Genomic DNA, 19,987 nt, shown 5'->3' with positions numbered 1-19,987 from the left:
ATGCCCTCCTTCAATCAGAGCATCTTCCACCCTGCAGTTTTCTTCCTTACGGGCATCCCTGGTTTTGAAACTTACCATGCCTGGATCTCTATCCCATTCTGTTGTCTCTATGCCGTTGCCATCACTGGGAATGGAATGATCTTGTTTGTCATCATCACTGAGTCAAGTCTTCATGAACCCATGTACTATTTCCTCTCTATGCTATCCTGCACGGACCTAGGACTGTGCCTTTCCACATTGGTCACCATACTGGGTGTTTTCTGGTTTAATGCTCGAGAAATCAGCTTTGATGCCTGCATTGGCCAAATGTTCTTTATCCATGGTTTCACCTTCATGGAGTCCTCAGTACTCCTGGCGATGGCCTTTGACAGGTTCATTGCCATCTGTAACCCACTGAGATATGCCACAATCTTAACCAATTCAAGGATCATCAAAGTGGGCTTTGCAATAGTTATGAGGGGAACAACAGCTCTAGTGCCTTTACTTCTGCTCCTTAAGCGTCTGTCCTTCTGTAGTCATGTTCTGCACCATTCATATTGTTTCCACCAAGATGTGATGAAGCTTTCATGCACAGACCCCAAGATCAACAGTGCATTTGGCCTGTCCATTCTTGTCTCTACTGCTGGCTTAGACTCTGTCTTGATCCTCCTCTCCTATGTTCTGATCATCCACTCTGTGCTCAGCATTGCCTCTCCAGAGGAAAGAAAAAAGGCCTTTGGGACCTGTGTCTCACACATAAGTGCTGTTGCCATTTTCTACATCCCCATGATCAGCCTGTCACTGGTGCATAGATTTGGGAAGCACACCCCTCCCCTTGTGCACACTCTCAATGCCAATGTTTATCTACTTATCCCTCCTGTTATGAATCCCATAATCTACAGTGTAAAGACCAAGCAAATTCGTAAGGCTGTGGTCAAAATATTTCTTTCTAAGCTAATTTAGGAAATTTTTAGATTACCATATCTTTACAAAGTCTTCTCTAACTCATATCATCTACCAATCTACCAATATGAGTTACAACCGTATATTGAAAAAGCATCTATATATATAAAAGCCTAGCGATCGGCACGATGAAACAACTGGAACGACCGGAACAACTGGTTGCTATGATGCGCACTGCGATGGCCAACTGGCCCAATCAGGTCCCTGATCAGCACCCCCAATCTCCATCGTCCTCTCCTCCTGGCCAACTCCGCCCGGATTACCCTCCTCCACCCCGATCAGGGGAAGGGCCTGCCAGCCAACTGCCTACAGCCACTTCCCCCAGTTGGCCCAGCCTCCTATCACCCCCCATCAAGGCGGGCCAGCCAGACCCCACCCATTCATGAATTCGTGCACTTGGCCTCTAGTGTTTCTATATGCTTCCACTCTATTATGATGAACTGGTAATTTATTAATCCCTTTACCTTCTTTCATCCAGGCACTCAACTCACCTCTGACAGCTGTCGGTCTGTTCCATGTATCCATGCCTCTGTTTCTGCTTTGTTCATCAGTTTATTTTGTTCATTAAATTAGATTCTACATATTTTGTTCATTGGATTCCACAGATTTTTAAATGGAGTTCTCCAATCTAACACTTCAGTACTTGAAATGTCCCTTTTAATAGCTTCCACTTTCCCTTCTGTATTCTCCTGTATAAAATTTTGGCTGTAGTTTCATCTATCAATGTTATTTCATCATTTGTTCTATTTTTCACGAATTTTCCAAATTTATAAATTACTCATTATACTGTTAGCCAGTGATACTACTAAGTTAATCTTTAGTTCAACTCAAATTCTCCCCATTCTAGGGTGAGAGTAGTTTGGGCATGTGTGCTCTCTCCACTTTACTTATAATCTTGAATTCATCTTTGTTTTTGTTTTAACAGTATTGTTACTGTGATAGAATTCACATATCACACAATTCATCCATTTAATGTACAAAATTTAATGGTTTTATTATATTTAGAGAGTTGTGCAACTATCACCACAAAAATGTTTGGAACATATGCATAATCATAGAAGAAAACTGAGCAAATCCATTCCTACTTTATTCTATGTCTTATGATTGCTGTGATACTGGCAGACTACTGGTGAGCAAACACATGGGAAATTCATTAACACCATTTGTCCCCTACTTTTGCCCTAGTAAAGCTTTGACTTGCAGCTGTTCAGGGTCAAATTGCTATTGAATAAGAAGTGGAATTGAAATTCATCTCTAGGACTATCCTTTGGGGAAGTAGACTGAAAAAAAATTGCCCTTCATACTCTGTCAGTTGGGGCACAAAGGTTAGCAGGACACAGCTATTTGAGTTTTTTCCTAGGAATTTGTGTTCCTGCTGGGTAAATATCTCTCACCAGGCAGCTTCTGGACTCTTCATAAAGGTTTTCTTTCTTAAATCTGCTTGCTCTGTCTTTCTGAGAACTTCTCATGAATTCTCCTGCAAAAGAGAACCACTTTGGAGATGGTTTAAGAGGACAAGATTGGGTAGGGACTGATTCCCTGACCTTAGGACAGAAGGACTTTTTATCTTTATTTTTTAAGTTTGTGAGATTGAGATAATCTCTCTTCTCTTTCACTTTACAAGACTATCTGCTCAGGTATCAACAGGTTCTGGCAAAGATGTGGTGAAAAGGAAACCCTTATATTGATGGTGGGAGTATAAATTGGTCCAACTACTATAGAAAACAACAAAGAGGTTCCTCAAAAAATTAAAAATAAATCTACTATATAATCCAGCAATTCCACTTCTGGTATATAATCCAGCATTTCCACTCAAAGGAAATGAAAACAGGATTTGAAAGAGATATATACACTCTCATGTTTATTGCAGCATTATTCACAATAACCAAGATATGAAGATGACCCAAATACCCATCAATGGTGAATGGATAAAAAAATGTGGTATATATACACAATAGAATATTGCTCACCCATGAAAAAGGAATATATTCTTCCATCTGTGACAACATGAGTGGATCTTGAACACAGTATGCTAAGTAAGATAAATCAGAGAGAGAAAGACAAGACTGTATGATATCACTTATATGTAGAATCTAAAAAGCTAAACCTTTTTAAAACAGGGTAAAATGGTGATTACTGGGGAGTAGGGGGTGGATAAGAGTGATGGTGTTTAAGGGAACAAACTAGTAATGAGTAGTAAAACAGTCATAGAGATCTACTACACAGTATAATGGATATAGACAATAATGTTATGCTATGATTATTAATGTAATAAATATTGGTACATTAGAAATCATATTATAATATATAAATGTAGCAAAGCAACACACACTACATCTTAAATATACATGATTTTATACATCAAATTTATTAAAAAACAAATGAGTAAGTAAGTAAATAAATAATAAATAAAGACTGCTGCTTCCTGGGATGACTTTTCAAAAAGCACAGGATAGGGTTGAATAACTTCCCCTTCCACACCCAAGAATTTTTCTTTGCACGATGTCAGTGTTTAGTGCATTGAAATATTTTCTGAATGCATCAGGGACTGTATGATATTCAGATAGTTTATAAAACCAACAGCTCAGAAATTGGTTAACTCAGTAGTAGATATTCAACTGATTCATTTATTATGTTAACTTAAAAATAATTGCTGCAATGTTTAAAAGTTTTTACAAATATAGAATACAGTCAGGAGCTCATATTCATTCATTCCACAATTTTTAAAAAATTGAGTTCTTTTAAAGTAAGGACTGGTAGAAAACATGGCATTTGGAGTCAGAAAGGAGAAAATTCAGTTCCTAAATCTGCTATTGACTCGTTGGGTGAATGTGAGAACATGATTCCTCTGAGCCTCAGTTTTCTAATCTTAGCCTTAGTTCTTCCACCTTAAAAAATAACTGAGATCCAATGCATGTTGTGATATCCATGGATATGAGACTTAGTACTGGGAGCTGTCTATTCATATGTTCCTGGTGGTCTGGTTATAGAAAAGAATTCCCAGAGCGAGGATAGAGGCATTTAAATAAATATATCTTTCCAAAAATAGTTATTTATATTGGCTCAGTAGTTTCAGTGCAAGAAACTCAGGGGTGGTTTAAGAGTCAGGATTTAAGAAAAGGGAGCTCTCAGGTGACCTGTGGACTTTGAGTGATAATGATGTATCCATATAGGTTAGTCAGTTGTAACAAATGTACCATCTGGTTGGGGTGGGGGGGGATGGTACTAATGGGGAAAGGTACGTATGTGTGGGGGCAAGGTGTATTTGGGCATTCCTTGTATTTTTTTTTTAATTTTGCTGTGAACTTAAAACTTCTCTAAAAATTAAAGTCTTAAACAACAATAAAAATTAAGTAGGGGGATATTTACACATTTTCACTATGATTATTTCTATATCTAAACTTGATACTGCCTATTAATTTTAATGTACTTTAAAGTTTTTCAGTTTTTTAAAAATAATCCCCTACATGAAGATTTTTGCCAATCAAAAAAAGAAAATGCTAAGCAGCATTCTCAGGCAATATGTGAAGATGCACACACACACACACACACACACACACACACACACACGGCAAAAGGAAGAGAATGGGATACTGTGAACAGGAAAAGAAAAACATAAAAGGAAAGCTACCCTTGCTCCCAAGTTTTGCCAATAGAGATTCCTGCATTAGAACAGTTCTATTTCCCAAGAGTTTTCTGATTAAGACATTTCAGGCAGCTGGGGTCAAGGTGCTTATATATACCACCCTTCCCTGAAGAAAACGCTTCCCCAGCTCCTGAGGACCTTCCTGGCAAAGAGGGCAGGAAGGACCACATCTTCATACTTTGTAAGTAAAACTACTGCATTCAGGGAAAACATCAGACTTTACACATACTGGTTTCCTTTAAGAATGGGAAAGATGCATGAACTGCAATGAGCTCTCATGAGTGCCTAGAGAAAACGGTAGGAAGCTTTTCCCCGAAATCTGTATTGGGGACACTATAGTCTAACTGGCTGGGTTTCTTTGATCTGTGTGCCATATGTCTTGACGTTTAGAAAGTCCCCAGCCTGCCCTTGCAGTTGTGAGTTTTCTGGTTGGTTGTTCTACATTTCAAAATCATCACCTGAGAGCAGCTGGCTTTACTGCCCCCGTCTACCACCCACATCATTCTCATCCACACTTACTACTATTAAATGCCTCCCATGTACTAGTTAGCAGGTTAAATGCTTTGTAAATGCTGACTCATTTAATCCTTAGACATTAATGCTTTTAGTAAGCTTCCAGTTTCACAGAACTAGATTCTAATGTGCTTATTTGGAGAACCACAGCTAATTGGTGGCAGAGCCACCATTTGAACCTAGGTTAGCCGACCCTATAAGCATATTAATGGCTTTCTAGTTCAGGGGAGAGAGACAACTCAAAGTATTCCTGCACAGAACCTGCAGCATGCTGCTACAGTGGGACTGGAATATTATCTTCATATAAGGAGAGAATAATGATAAAAAAAAATGGAAAGAGGCACATCAAAATTTACCTTAAAATGCTAAGGCATATTTGGCCGTCAAACAAATCAATACAGCCCTGACCAGTTTGGCTCAGTGGCTAGAGCGTCGGCCTGTGGACTGAAGAGTCCCAGGTTTGATTCTGGTCAAGGGCATGTACCTTGGTTGCAGGCACATCCCCAGTAGGGGGTGTGCAGGAGGCACCTGATCGATGTTTCCAACTCTCTATCCCTCTCCCTTCTTCTCTGTAAAAAAAAAAAAATCAATAAAATATATTTTTTAAAAAAATCAACATAGCCAGGCTCTTGAGGCTTGGTGGTTGAATGTTGACCTATGAACCAGGAGGTCATGGTTTGATACTTGGTCAGGGTACATGTCCAGGTTGCCAGCTTGATCCCCAGTAGGGGGTGTGCAGAAGGCAGCCAATCAATGATGATTCTCTAATTGATGTTTTTTCTCTCTCTCTCCCTCTTCCTTCTTTCTGAAATAAATTAAAAATATGTTTAAAAAAACAAAGAAAAACCAAACCAACACACACAGTACTCATTTTGTGAGAATAAAAGAGAGTTTAGTGAGATTCTTCCAATAGTCACATGTGTAATTTTAGGCTTCATGACATGAATTAAATGATCATCTGAAATGTGTTGAGATCCTGATATATTTCTAGAGTTTTTCAGTTCAGATTAATGTTGACTTGATAAATGATCCAATGGAGCAAATAATGAGTTTTGGTTTTAAATTGTATCAAAAAGTATCTATTATCTTATCACACTGTGCAATACAGTGCAAAGGTACTGGGACTAAATGATAAATAAGCAATTATTTATCTGCCAGTACTTTATGTTATTGGAAGAGGCACATTTTTAAAAACTCTGATCATACAATGGAACAACTTCTATTCCAGATGAACTAACAAAAAAGAATGTGACTCCAGTGGAAGGAGCATTTCCTTCTGACTTGACATAGAGAAGGTGATGCCACAAAATGCTTCCAGATGTAAACAAATTAATGTTGAATCGATAAATTGACCAAAGGAGAAAATAATGAGTCTTTAGAATTTAGAATCAAAGGCTTTGTAAGATCTGAATCTATAGTAGTTTTTAGATTGAATGACCTAGACAGTTGTGTAGGCACAATTCTAAAAGGGCCCTCAAGGTTCTTGTGCCCTAAGTCCTTGTCCAGTATAAAACCCACAACTTGAGTGTGAGTGAACCTATGAATGTGATGGGGTATCACGTCTGTTATTATGTTATATTGTATAGCAAAGGGAGTTTACAGATGTAAATAAGGTCCCAAATTATTTGACTTTGAATTAATCAAAAGGAAATTATGCTGGATTAGAATGACCTAATCATTTGAGCCTTTAAAAGAGACAAGAAACAGCAGAGAGATTCCTCTACTGGAGTAGAAGATGCAAATATCATGTTGTGACAGATCTACATGGCTGGGAGCTAAGAACTACCTCCAGCCCACAGCAGCAAGAAAATGGAGACCTTAGTCCTACACCACAAGGAGCTCAATGTGAGATCCTGGGCAGAGATCCTATTCATGTTGTGTCAGATGTCTGACTTACTGAAATGGTGAGATAAGGGAGGTGTCTTATTTTAAGTCATGCATTTGTGCTAGTTTTTATGCAGCAACAGAGAACTAATGCGAAAGAGTATGTTTCAGTCTAAAAAGAAGCCAGATTTCAACTGTAGATGTGAACCATTAGGGAAATGAGGATAAACAAATGTTCAATAAATTGTTGGTTAAACGAAGGATATTCATGCTACAGGGCAGCAGGGTTAATAAGAGACGATTTTTTTTATTGTGTGTTTGTGTTTGTTTTTTGTTTTACATTGTGTTTAGCTTGAAAATGAAGTTGGCACATTTAAAAACTATGCTAATGTTACAAATGAAAAGGAATATAAATCAAAGAAAAAATAAAAAATGTTGGAGTTACTTCTTGGAGCAGAAAGAGATCTTGTATTCATTTTTTTTCAGTGTTTAAATAATTTCCACATTCCTTACTATCTTAAAGTTAATTCCATATTGGACCCCTGTTACCTTCAAACATGACCTTTTAACACACTGTATCTCACGCTATAGTGGCATTCTAGAATACTGAAATCCACTTACCTTGGACATGCTTAGAACTTCTTCACGGTGATTTTTACCTATCGTCTCCTGCACAAGTTGTCTTCATGTCCTCAAGAAAGCCTTTCTTGACCTTTCCCCACACAACTTTTTCATATATACAATCTCTATATTTTAAACACAAACCCTTTAGTGTGTATGTCATACTGCATTTTACTTGTCTGTTTACACATTCATTTTCTTCACTATCTACTAATATCCTTGAGGGCAGGTGCCATGTCTAATTTGCTTCTGTATCCCTATTGTATGGATTATAACATGTACCCAATAATTTAATGTTAAACTAAAATTCCAAAAGTGTTTGAGAAGCTGGGTGGTAGTGTTGTCTTTGAAAAGGAGCATAGAGTTACTCTCATTAAGGAAGGAATTAAGAAAGGTTGAAAAGTCAGATGTGCAGGAAGAAGGGACCACATAAAGAAAATATTAATCAGGGGACACTGTCTAAGTCAGACAGATAATATATCTATATTTTCTCTCTGCTATCAGATGATAAGGCATGTGGATAAGTATAAGGGACATGCAAATAAAAGTGGAAAATGAAGTGAAAGAAATTATGGTATGATGTTAACTTTAATTTTTAAAAGTGACAATACCTAATATTTGGTGATTTTTCACATTACAGTTACATAGCCAAGTTTTTCTCAAACATTAACTAATTTAATCCTCACAATAATTCTATGCAGTATATATATTATCATTACTTTAGAGATAGAGAATTCCAGACACACACTGTTTAGTAACACATCCTGTAGGTTGTTCAGTTGATATGTATATCAGTCCATGCTTGAACCCATCAGTAATCCTAAAAAATTAATTTGGGATGCCAATTAAAAGTTCATAAGATCAAAATATTTATAATACTGACCTTGGAGACTCTCTATACTCAAATAGTCCTGATTGTCATTGTCTTGATTGTTTATACTGGTTATGAGGTATGAAAATTAATTAGGTACAGTTCAAGTTATGAGATTGCAAATAGGATGTATGTTCATACAGGATATTATCACAACTACTAACAGATAGTAGGGGCTCAACAAATGTTAGCTCTTCATTATGATTAGATATAATCAACCTGATTGACAGAAAGTACTCAGGTGATAAAGAGAAGATTCCTTTTTGGGTCACTGGAAGTTAACTTACTTTATTGACTAAATTGAATCACTGCATATATTGTTTGCTGTTCATCTAAAATTTTGTACAGCTCTATAGACATATTTCAACAAATACTTATTGACTGCTGACCAAGTGAAATCAGGAAGTGAATGGGTATAAACCTCCCTGAACAGACATGTGAATTCAAATAAAGTAGGCCTCTATTAGATTTGTTTGTGTACAAGGTCTGTATCCTCACATAATCGTTCATTTCCTATTTTATGCTCCTTGATTAGATGTGATCTTAGTTTTCTTTTTTTAAACCAATCTTTGTGAGCTTTTTATATAATATAGAGATTATCTTTTATAAATGTTTATCTGGTGAAGGAATTAATTTCAAGTTGACTGCATTTTAGAGAAATATGATTTATCATTGCAGGATACTCAGATTAAGATTCTGCAGTTTGAGTCCAACATGTCAATGTTCCAGAATACCACATCCTCTTCCATCATTTTCCTGCTAACTGGTGTTCCTGGGCTGGAAGCCTTCCACATCTGGATCTCCATTCCCTTCTGCCTTCTCTATATAACTGCCCTCTCAGGAAACAGCCTGATTCTCTTTGCCATTGTCACTCAGCCCAGCCTCCACGAACCCATGTTTTATTTCCTCTCCATGCTGTCCACCACTGACCTCGGTTTGTCCATATCCACCCTAGTCACCATGTTGGGTATATTCTGGTTCAATGCCCGGAAGATCAGCTTTAATGCCTGCTTGTCACAGATGTTTTTCATTCAACTTTTCACTGTCATGGAATCTTCAGTGTTGTTGGCCATGGCTTTTGATCGTTTTGTGGCCATTTCTAATCCTCTTAGATATGCCTCTATCTTAACTGATCTTAAAATAGCACAGATTGGAGTAGCAATCATCACCAGAGGGACAGTAATACTGACTCCTATGGTGTTGCTTCTGAAAAGACTATCCTACTGTCGCAACCATGTGCTCCACCACTCCTATTGTTTCCACCCGGATGTGATGAAGCTCTCATGCACAGACACCAGGATTAATAGTGCAGTTGGATTGACTGCCCTGATCACCACTGCTGGAGTAGACTCGGTCTTTATCATCCTTTCTTATGTTTTGATCATTAAGACTGTCCTCAGCATTGCATCCTCAAAAGAAAGGAAGAAAGCCTTCAACACATGCATCTCCCATATTGGGGCTGTTGCTGTATTCTATATCCCATTGATCAGTTTGTCCTTTGTTCACAGATTTGGGAACCAGGCCCCACCATATGTACATACTATGATTGCCAATGCCTACCTGCTGATCCCCCCTGTGATGAACCCCATTATCTACAGTGTGAAGACCAAACAGATACGCAGGGCTGTGCTGAAAGTTCTCCATCCCAGTGCAGCAAAGAACTAGATGGGTTTTTTAATTTCCTATTTCTGGTCATTAAATAGATGAGTAAAATGCCACTTACAGGAGTTAAAATGTTGAGTCTTATGCTTGGACTGAAGCATCCCTAAAGATCTCTTTAACTTTAAGTAAGAAGGCTGGGGGCTACAGAAATAAATTTAAGGTAAAAATTCTCTATCACTATTTTTTTTTCAGATAGGCATGTTTCTCTGTGACCTAAAATATGGCACAAATAGAGCTAAGTTAGGTTTGAGGAAGAGAAGTAAAATGACTTGAGATTTCAGTAGAATTCTCCAATCCAACGCTCAGAATTTAGAGCATGTCTTCGAGTAGCCTCCTCTTCCCCTTCAATATTCTCCTGTACTTATTTTGGGCTATAGTTTCATCTATCAATGTTATTTTATCTTTGTTCTACATTTCACAGATTCCCCAAATTTATAGATTGCTGATTATATTTTTATTTATATTCTAGTGTTACTATAATTTATCTTTTTCTCAAACATATTTTCTTCTTTTTTTTTTAAGGTAAGAGTAATTTCTGCATATGTGCTCTCCCCACCTTCCTTATGTTATGTGCAGTCATTTTTGTTTATTTTTAATGTGACAGTTTCATTATAATTTAATTCACAGACAGTACAATTTACCCATTCAATATGTAAAAGTTTAATATTTTTATTATTTACAGAATTGTGCAACTTTTGCTACAGCAAATTTTAGATTATTTAAAAAATATTTTTATTGATTTCAGAGAGAAGGGAGAGGGAGAGAGATAGAAATGTCAATGATCAGAGAGATGATTGATAGGGTGTCTCCTGCACGGCCCCTACTGAGGATTGAGCCTGCAACCATGGCATGTGTCCTGACTGGGAATCAAACAGATTCATGATTCCTGTCTGAAATAAATAAAAAAATATTTTTAGTTGAAACCGGTTTGGCTCAGTGGATAGAGCGTCAGCCTGGGGACTGAAAGGTCCCAGGTTCGATTCCGGTCAAGGGCATGTACCTGGGTTGCGGGCACATCCCCAGTGGGAGATGTGCAGGAGGCAGCTGGTCGATGTTTCTCTCTCATCGATGTTTCTAACTCTCTATCTCTCTCCCTTCCTCTCTGTAAAAAATCAATAAAATATATTTAAAAAATATTTTTAAAAAACTCAACAAGAAATGTGAAAGTTTATTTTGTATTCTCAATTCTATTCCATTGGCCTCTATATCTATCCTATGCAGAACCACACTGTCTGGATGACTGTAGCTTTGTAGTAAAATTTGAAATTGTTAAATGTGAATCCTCCAACTTTGCACTCCCCACCCCCACCCCCCGCAAGATGATTTTGGCTATTCTAGGTTGTGGGGAAAAATGAGAGTTGGTTTTAAAGTCTGCACGAAGGATTCTTCGAAAGGTTGAGGGCCTTGACTTTTCCAAACAAGTCTGAACCCCCAGGTGTTTATTTCTATGTTTAGTCTTTAGACATGCCCTTGTTTAAAGAACACTACAGATGCATATGTTTTCTCAAGGATACTTTACCCTGCTGATAGTATCTAGAGGTCAATTTTAGTTCAAGCTGTTGCTACAATAAAAGCCTAAGGAGGCAGGCAAATAGGGCTGTCTGGTTTCTTTAGCCAGGCAGTCCCTTAGCCTTCTCTTTCACAGAAACATGTGTCAGAGTAATTATTCATCCGTCACTCAGGGTCTTCTGGTCAGTTCCAGCACTAGGTGTCTTAAAATTCAACATGTATTTTGGAAACAGCTGTCAATTTATCCAAAGAAAAAACTTTTGGTTTTGTTGATCGTATTTATTTTTTTTTTCCAATTCTCTATTTCATTAATTTCCACCAATGCAATCATTATTATTTTTTTCTTTTTCTTGACTTTAGTTTTTCCCCTCCCCTCAGAATATTAAAGTGGAGGATTAGGTAATTGAGTTTAGATATTTCTTTGTTCAATATAGACATTTAAGGCTATAAATTTTCCTATAAGCACTCTTTCATTTCACCTCACACTTTCATTCACCTCAAAATTTTTTCTGATTTCCTTTGTGATTTCTTTTATGGACTTTTGATTATGAATGTATTGTTTAATTTTCAAATTTCCAAATTTTTGTTATTAATTTATAATTTAATTTCATCATGGCTTACTTCTCTTGGAGCTAAACCCCTGCTTTATATGCATGGCACTAGACAGGAGAGCATACAGTCTTTTCAACTTTTCAGCTTGCAGCTCTGCCTTATGATAGAAGCTAGGAGAATGGTGATTGTGGTCCCCAGTATTCTCTGACTGTCATGCCTGGAATTGAGTCTCTGCCATATGAGTAGGGCTGGCTGGATGAAGCCACTGACTTCTTGACTGCACTCACCTGAATTTAACTTCCACAATTAGAGCTGGGGTGTGGGGAATGAGAAATACTATAGTCTGACCTTCCTGGGAGATACTATAGCCTAACACTGAGGAGCTGGTGGGAATGGAGGTGGGGTAAGAAAGTGGGGAAGGAAGTCCTGTGTCCTTGACTACACCTACTAGGAGTGGAGCTATCAATGTGCTGAGCTGGGAGGGGGTGAGGGGGGAGAGGGAATGAGGATGAAAGCTGGCTGCAATTCAAGTGAACAATGACTATTCTTACAGTGATTTAACAGATTTTCTTAAAATAAATGGTTTTTCACTTTAAAGCAATTTCCAGAGGATTTAAATGTATATACCTGTATCTATATATGATTTTTGCTATTATAGTACTTTCCCTGGGGAGCATGTTCACAGATCTCCTCTTGCTGCCATTTTGAAATTGATCTCTCAACACATTGCAATTGTTTCCTGATCATTCCAGGTTGGATTATACATTCTTCTTATATATTCTTATTACTCCTTCTGCTTATAGTGTATACTAGGGGCCCAGTGCACAAAATTCGTGCATGGGGGGTGGGTCCTCAGGCCGACCTGCACCCTCTCCAATCTGGGAGCCCTTCAGGGAGACCGCTCCAATCTGGGAGTTTTTGTCTGTTTTTGCAATCATATGACCTGCAAGCGAATTGTCTGAGACCCCAACCCAGTTTGGTTTGGTGCTCACAGAATAATAAAAGTCTTTTTTTCCCCTTTGCTCCATTGGTGGAGATTCCTAGAAGTTGCTGGATATCTTCCTTTTAATTTTTCCTAGAAACTCTGACTTTACTTATGTCTCTCACCTTTGCTTTCCCTCCATCCGCCACCCGCAACAGTAACTTGCTCCAGGCTCACTTTGCTCTAGTGTCTAGGAAAATCCGCAAGGCGTCTGCCGCCAGAACTATGATTCCCAGCATTCCTGGGGCTCCCCGGGCTCTTGGTGTCTGCTTCTAGTCCAGAGGCTGCAGAAACCAAAAGGAGCAGGAACTTAAGCTACCCCAGGCTGGGCTGACAGGACCAGACACACCAGTGGCATCCCCTGGACCCCAACCACTCTGCCAAGCTCCCCAAGCTTCCCGCTCTCTGTCCGCTCTCCTGCTCGGCTCTTCATCCCGCCCCACCCCAGGCCGCTTGGCCCCTGCCTGCATGCATGCAGCCCACAGGTCCGCCATCTTTGTTGGGTTAATTTGCATACTCACTCCTGATTGGCTGTGGGCATAATGGATGGATGGTCAATTGATATATTTGTCTATTACTAGTATCAATATTGTAATACATCACACAAAATACTTCAGATTTTGATTGTTTACTTTCTTATCTACATATTTTATTTCACTAATCATGACAATATCTTATTTGTCTCTGCCACACTATCATATTGTGCAATGTCCGGAAAAGTAGGCACACAATAAATGAAAGATTGAATCAATGGTAATTAAATTATCCTATATAATAAGAGCGAAGTATGCAACTTTTCTCCTCTACCAGTAGTTCATCCAGGAGTTTTACCAGGGGGCGGGGCCAGCTGGGGGAAGGGAGGGAGGCCCTGGCTGGTGGTGGTGGCAGGCGACTGGGAGAAGGGCAGGTGTACCCGGCTGGCAGCCAGCAGCTGCTAGGGACCCTACCAGTGCACGGATTTCATGTATTGAGCCTATAGTATGTAAGAATGCTAGATAACAAGATCTAATTTATTCTAAGATTAAACAAAACTTAATTCTTTATTATGTATACTTTAAGAAAACAAATCAGGACAGAGAGATACCAATTCTTGGAAGTATATATTTGGAAGCTTGGTCTAATGGGCAAAGTGTTCATTTTAGCCATTGTCATTCATGCTTTCAAAATGTTACTAACATTTCCATAATATTAGGATATTTCATTGGGCATTCCTAAAGAGTAGATTAGTAGATTAGTAAGTTTTTATAATTTAAATTTTTCAATGTATGTGTCCTTTATTGAGTTTTCTTGAAAGAGGGCATATCTGTAATAAAAATTTTAATGACATTACATTTTTTCAAGTTATATTCCTCATTAAGCTAACTTAAAGCAAGAAGTTAGTCTTGTTGATTCTTATGGTCTTAATATCTGTCCTAATAATACCTGGCTTATCATATATGCTCAATATGTGTTGTGTTGGAAGATGAATAAGAATATAATTTGGGAGTATGTGCTTGGTTTTATTAGTTCTACTTTAATGGCCACAAAACTCTGAGCTGGTGATGCCTCATGTGGTAAAGTGTTACACAGTCTTATCATTCTTTGTAAAGAAGTGAGTGAGATATGTAGGAGTTTTGAGTAATGAGCAAGTTTCTCTTGTTGTTTTTAATGTAGTTTTTGAAAGAAAAGGCAAAGTATCCCCAAGGAATTTTGTTACTGTCTGAAATACAATTGATAAATTTTGCTTTAAATTTTATATTTCCCATACCTATGGATACAAATGCATAAAAAGGTGAGATAAGTGTCAAACTTATGAAGTGATTTGCTATGGAGAAATTAGAAAGATTGGACTTGAGGGAATATATCAAGGAGGACTTTGGTCTTTTCTATAAAATCTCTTATTAATGAAAGTATATTTATTATTTCTCATATAACTAAAATTTAATTTGAAAACCCTTTTTTCCTGATTGTTTTTATGAAAAAATAGGAGGAAAAAGGACAAGATTGGAGACCAAGAAACCTATAAGAAAACTGACTTAGTTGAAAGATTTTAGTGTCCTAGACTAGGTTTAAGAATGGAAGGAAGAGATATTTTGTTGTTATAATAGAAAGAAAATACAGATTTATAGGATGCAGGAGGAAAGGGTGAGTAAGCATTAGTTTTTATCTTTGGCACCTGAAAATTTTTTTTAAATTACATAATAGTTCTAAAGAACATTTATTCATGAAAAAAATGAGTTGAATTATTCTTAGTCAAATTGAGCTTTATGCAAACAGGGATAAGTTCCTGAGATTGAGATCTCAGGCCCCCACATTGGCCTTTGCCTATATGGTTTGGAAAGTCAGAGCTATGATCAATTGCTAGATAATATAGACAGAAAAGATGAAATCAGTTATAAGAAAAATTTCTTATGTTACACATGCCAAACATTGAATTGAATGACTTATCACTGAAATTATTCAGATGGATGACTATTTGATAGTCTCTTATGTTCAGTACAATTTAACATCTATCATTGACTATCTGCTGTGTGGAAGATAAACTTTTAGGTATTGTAGCAGCATCAGAGAAAACACAGACATTTTTTAATTAAGGGAATTTACTGCTTTATACCAGAACTACTACTAGTATGTACATACAACATATGGTCAAAAACACATGAAGGAAAAACAAATAGATATAGAGAAATCACCATAGCAGGCAAATTATGAGAAGGAAAGATCAGATATAATTGAAGCAGTCATGAAAATTTAATGGAGAAGATATTTAAAGATGAGCCTTGGCACATGTAGTATTTCAAGGTAAAGGAGTGGGTGTCAAGGTTGATGTCAAGAGTAAAGCCCACTATTAGGAAAGCTGCATGATGGAGCAGTTAGCAGACTGGTTTTCTTAGACTGCAGAGTAGGTGAAAAAAGAAAAAGGTAGATCAAACTTTAAAGGAAAGTTGAACCTAAATTGTGGAGGACTTTATCACAGAGATGAATTAATGCTTTATTTAGTTGTTAGATGAGAAATAAACATGGAAGAGTTGCTTATTGGTTTGTTTTTAAATTTTATTTGAGCTGGATATTTGGAAAGTTAATTCAAAATGAATGACAGGCAGTTTTTGGCAGAAACAGCATAGAGATGGGAGGTCAGTTAGTCATTTATGGGAATAGGGCAACTGAGAGGTAGTGAGAATCTAAGTTAGTATTTTGGTCTAGAAAATGATTACTTTAACTAGGATTAGCTACATTGTAGATATGTTTAATTTGGATAATTTCTAGTTCCATACAACTCTAAAATTGCATAGCTTTATAACTCCGAGTTGTGATAAATTTTCATTGACTTTGAGATGGGATTTTAAGGGAGCAATGACTGTTAAATATGAGTTCTCTTGGAACAGAGAAGTTTGAGCATAACTTTTTGAATCTGCTTTGTTTTCACACTATAGATGATGGGATTCATCACAGGGGGAATAAGCAAGTATAAATTAGCAATGAGTGTGGGCACAAAGGGTGGAGCATGTTTTCCAAATCTGTGAACAAAAGACAGGCTGATCAAAGGGATGTAGAATATGGCCACAGCAGTGATATGAGAAATGCAGGTGCTGAAGGCCTTTTTCCTCTCCTCTGGGGATGCAATGTTGAGAACTGAGCGAATGATCAAGACATAGGAAAGCAGAATCAAGATAGAGTCCACTCCAGCAGTAGAGATAATTGCAAATAGTCCAAATGCACTATTGATCTTTGTATCTGAACACGAGAGCTTCATCACATCAAGGTGGAAGCAGTAGGAGTGATGGAGCACGTGGCTGTGGCAGAATGATAGACGCTTAAGAAGTAAGACTAGTGGTGTCAGAATGACAGTCCCCCTGGTAATGACTGCCATGCCAATTTGTGCAATCCTTGCATGAGTTAGAATGGTAGCATATCTCAAGGGGTTAGAAATGGCCACAAAACGATCAAAGGCCATAGCCAAGAGCACTGAGGATTCCATGAAAGTGAAGAGGTGAATGAAGAACATCTGTGATAAGCAAGCATTCAAGCTGATTTCCCGTGCATTGACCCAGAATATTCCCAGTACTGTTACCAGTGTAGAGATGCATAAGCCAATGTCAGTGGTGGACAACATGGAGAGGAAATAGTACATAGGCTCATGGAGGCTTGGCTCAGTGAGGACTACAAATAGGATCAAGGTATTCCCAGAGAGGGCAGTTAAATAGAGGCAGCAGAAGGGGATGGAGATCCAGGCATGGGCCCATTCAAGTCCAGGGACTCCAGTCAAGAGGAAGGTAGGGAGAGTAGAGTTATGGTAGGATGACATTACAGTCTGAACAGGCAGAATTCTCTTATAAGATCTTGACTTTCTGAATTTAGAATTTCAAAATTATTTTTAGATGATATATATTTAGTTCACAGAACTTTAGAGTACAGCTCAATGAAATTTGACATCTGTATACACTCCTGTAACGCCTTCCAAGATCAACTGATAAAATATTACCACCAACCCAGGAGAGTTCCTAACACTTCATCCTCATCAATGTCCTCTTCTATAGTAACCATTCTTCTGACTTCTATTAGCATAAATACTTTTCTCTGTTCTTCATCTTTATATCTATCTATCATCTATCTATCTATCTATCTATCTATCTATCTATCTATCTATTATCTATCTATCTATCTATCTATCTATCTAATTTGTATCTGCTTCTTTCACTCAATATTATATCTGTGAGATTCATCACTGAAATAAGATCATTAAGTTCAATTTACTTAGCTACATTTATTTGGTGTTTACCACTTAATATCTTGTACTCATCAATAATTTGTTATATTTTTATACTTCAACTGGATTATAAGTTTGTACTTATTAATATGGTCTCATGAGAAGAAGGGGTTATTTTTAGCTAATTGCTTAATAGATTTTTTTGCTTTTCATAGATATTGAATATGTTCTTGCTAAATGACTTACATTTTTTTTTTTTGCTTTTCCTGAAATATTCTATTTAACCAGGAGTATGACTTGGTATAAACAAATAATTCACTAATTTTGCCTTGGAATGTTAGAACAATTAAGCTCAGATTTGAAGTGAAAATTCATTTTAACTTAGCAGGGAACCATCTCTTCTCAGAGACTACATACATAAGAATTCACTCCCAATAGAATTACAATAATTTAGTACCTTTTTGGAAACAAATGCAACCCTGGGACAGAATTAAAAATACAGGGAGAGGCCTACATAAACATTTAGTGAAATATAAAGGAAGCTTCAAAAACCAGTAGTAATAGAATAAGTTATTGAATAAATGGAGTTGGGTTAAATTCCATTTGAAAGATATGATAAAGCATACACCACAATATATATTCAAATTATTTCCTGATGGTTAAATATTTATTCATGTATAAACCACACGTAATTTAAATTAAAATCAGGTAAATTGTGGCTGGGTAACTCAGTTGCTTGAAGCATTGTCCCTACACCAAAAGGTTTGATTACAGTCAGGGCACATACCTAGGTTGTGGATTTGATTCCTGGTCGCACGCATATGGGAGGCAAGCAATAGGTTTCTCTCTCACATCCATGTTTGTTTTTCTCTCTCTCTCCCTCCCTCTCTATAATCACTGAAGACATATCCTTCAGGTGAGAATTTTTTTTAAAAATCAGGAAAATATTTATATAATCCTTGAGTGAGAAAGAATTTTCTAATGATAACATGAAAGATATAAGCCATAGAGGTACAGATTGATATATTTGATTTGATAAAATACAAAGAATTATTTTATTGTTTAAAATAACCCTTTAGTTCCACGGAATAAAAAGGATAATTATGAACTGGGAGACACAATTAAAGCACATACAATACTCAGTGTTTACTGTAAAACAGAAAAAAAGATAATAAAAAATGAGTAAAATACATTAAAATGGAATTTCTCAAAGAAGAACTGCTAGTAATACAAGAAGAATATTTGATTTTACCATCAGCAAAGGAATATTAATTAAAACAATTGTTTTTAATCAATTAAATAACAAAGATTAGTAAGGATTGTTGAACTAAAGAAAACTGCACTCTTACATGGTGGAGAGTGATTAGGTAAAAGGTTCATTTGACATTATTTATTCAAACACAAAAGACTTGCTTTCCTTTAAATTAACAATTTAATTTCTCAGAAATTACTAATAGTGATAACAGCCACTGCTGCTAGTGTGCATATGATATATATATATATATATATATATCTCAATAATCCCTTCAATAATTTCTTATTTCAATAATTAGGTAATAAGTGTTAATTTTATGTACTTAACCCTCAAAATAAAGTTTTATTTTCAAGGTAATAGATATTTATAGACAGATTAATATAGTACATATGAGATATTGTGCAAAATTCCTTAAATTTGAAATTAACCTTATTTCTTATTGTACTAAAAAAACCTAGAGCATATTGCTATATCCGATGGTTATAGTGATAAATAACTTATTAGTTCCTTTGGCAAGAAGCACAGTTTTTGCTATGATTAACTAAATAGATGAAAACAAAACATTTATATGGGATTTGGAATTTCTTTCTTTAATTTTATTTTTAATTGCAGTTTACATTCAATATTTTTGTATTAGTTTCAGTTGTACAACATAGTGGTTAAATCATCAGATACTTTGCAAAGTGTCCTCCCAATATTTCCAGTACCCACCTGTTACCATACATAGTTATTATAATATTCCCTATGCTGTACTTTACATTTCCAGGACTATTTTGTGACTGACAAATTGTAGTTTTTTGGGGATTTGGAATTTCATAATAGGTATCAGGCTCATGGAAGTGAACACAACAGTGGAGAGTAAGTATAATTAGAAGCATGGAGGGTTTAGAGATCAGAGACCAGTGATAAGAGGGGAGGGTCTT

General features: G+C 36.7%; 3 protein-coding genes across 3 annotated transcripts; 2 read left to right on the top strand and 1 right to left on the bottom strand.

Moving 5' to 3' along the window:
• Positions 1-942, top strand: LOC139018165 (olfactory receptor 51F2-like). The gene has a single exon (XM_070426809.1). It carries the CDS (start codon positions 1-3, stop codon positions 940-942), a length of 942 nt encoding a protein of 313 aa, XP_070282910.1.
• An 8,189-nt stretch (positions 943-9,131) lies between these two features.
• Positions 9,132-10,082, top strand: LOC139018164 (olfactory receptor 51F2-like). Its single transcript, XM_070426808.1, has one exon. It carries the CDS (start codon positions 9,132-9,134, stop codon positions 10,080-10,082), a length of 951 nt encoding a protein of 316 aa, XP_070282909.1.
• A 6,380-nt stretch (positions 10,083-16,462) lies between these two features.
• LOC139018162 (olfactory receptor 51F2-like) lies at positions 16,463-17,407 on the bottom strand. The gene has a single exon (XM_070426807.1). It carries the CDS (start codon positions 17,405-17,407, stop codon positions 16,463-16,465), a length of 945 nt encoding a protein of 314 aa, XP_070282908.1.
• Between the last annotated feature and the right edge of the window lie 2,580 nt (positions 17,408-19,987).

The sequence above is a fragment of the Myotis yumanensis genome, unplaced genomic scaffold (genome assembly GCF_028538775.1).
Source record: "Myotis yumanensis isolate MYYU_CA2020_CCGP unplaced genomic scaffold, mMyoYum1.0.hap1 SCAF_10, whole genome shotgun sequence".
Taxonomy (NCBI): Eukaryota; Metazoa; Chordata; class Mammalia; order Chiroptera; family Vespertilionidae; genus Myotis; species Myotis yumanensis.
This window is presented reverse-complemented; position numbering and strand designations above follow the sequence as displayed.

Coding starts and splice junctions, on each gene's coding strand:
- LOC139018165 (XM_070426809.1), top strand. CDS start 1: ATGCCCTCCTTCAATCAGAGCATCTTCCACCCTGCAGTTTTCTTCCTT.
- LOC139018164 (XM_070426808.1), top strand. CDS start 9,132: ATGTCAATGTTCCAGAATACCACATCCTCTTCCATCATTTTCCTGCTA.
- LOC139018162 (XM_070426807.1), bottom strand. CDS start 17,407: ATGTCATCCTACCATAACTCTACTCTCCCTACCTTCCTCTTGACTGGA.